General features: G+C 55.0%; 1 protein-coding gene across 1 annotated transcript in view; it reads right to left on the minus strand.

Annotated features, from left to right (window-relative positions):
• LOC108804201 (semaphorin-3F-like) overlaps nt 1-815 on the minus strand; it is a gene marked incomplete at its 3' end in the record, with an annotated part of 2247 nt that extends 1432 nt beyond the window's left edge. The window contains exons 1-3 of the mRNA XM_018575953.1: nt 629-815; nt 403-470; nt 34-167 (exon numbers count right to left, since the gene is read on the minus strand). Of these exons, the coding sequence (XP_018431455.1) occupies nt 34-167; nt 403-433 (165 nt within the window). The remainder of the gene's footprint in view (nt 1-33; nt 168-402; nt 471-628) is intronic.
• Between the last annotated feature and the right edge of the window lie 202 nt (nt 816-1017).

Raw genomic sequence — 1017 nt, forward strand, 5'->3', positions numbered from 1 at the left:
CATTTGCACATTTAATAACAGGATGTGTCTCACCTCTTTCTTTCGGTCTGAGTTGTCTTTCTGGAGGATCCATTTCACGGAGGCTTGGGGTGAGCGTGGCTGACACTCCAGGAAGGCAGAACTCCCTTCTACTCCGTACTGCGCTGCATCCATCCCGTTCTTATTGACTGTAAAGAAAGTCTATGTATTAATGGGAGCTGCATTGTAGGCTTGTGATGGCGCGCTGGCTGTCGGGTGATGGACAGGAAGGAGGATTATGGGGAAAGCTCAGGATGGGTGCACCTTGTGCATTGTGGGTCATTGGTAATCAGACAGGAGGCGGGGCAGTGACACGAGGGATGACAACTGCCCCATCCCCGCGTGTCACTTCTCCGACCTGCCAATTTAACACTATGGCCTTACCATTGGAATTGTACCCTCTGCACTGCCTCATGGGGTTCCCGTGTCTGACGTCCTGGCGGCGGCTTCGTCTGTCCAGGATAAGGGCCGGAGACGGAAGAGAAGACACGACAGGAAGAAACACGGAGGGGATAAAAGCAGACATCGGTTAGACTGATAACGAAGAATGGAGGTCGGTGTATCGTATTGTCTCCCTGTCAGCCAATCCCCGGCTCACCCCTCTGCGTACCGCTTGGAGGATGCCGAATAGCGGGAACACGTCTTCCCATCCCAGGCGCAATACGGGTCTCTGGCGAGGCAACAGTCGGCGCAAGCTTCTCCGTACACGTCGCAGCGATGGAGGGCCAGGTGCGTCACGCCAGACAAAGATGACACGTAGAGCTGTTGCTGTGAAATGGATAAGGAGGATTCTTAGTGTGGAGTGATCGGACCTCATCTGCCCCTCCCCCGGCATCGGTGGGCATCCTAGGCTGTGATGGCGTGCTCTGGGGTGAGGTGGCCATGGGGGCGTTGGAGCTGGTGAACGGGCAAGCGGGTCCTTTACTTCACATTAAAGGAGAAGTACGAGGTCAGGGCCTTTCCCCATAGTTCTACTTAGGGTAACTGGAGGACACAAAC

This window comes from Nanorana parkeri, unplaced genomic scaffold (genome assembly GCF_000935625.1).
Source record: "Nanorana parkeri isolate BGI_ZX_2015 unplaced genomic scaffold, ASM93562v1 scaffold6336, whole genome shotgun sequence".
NCBI lineage: Eukaryota > Metazoa > Chordata > Amphibia > Anura > Dicroglossidae > Nanorana > Nanorana parkeri.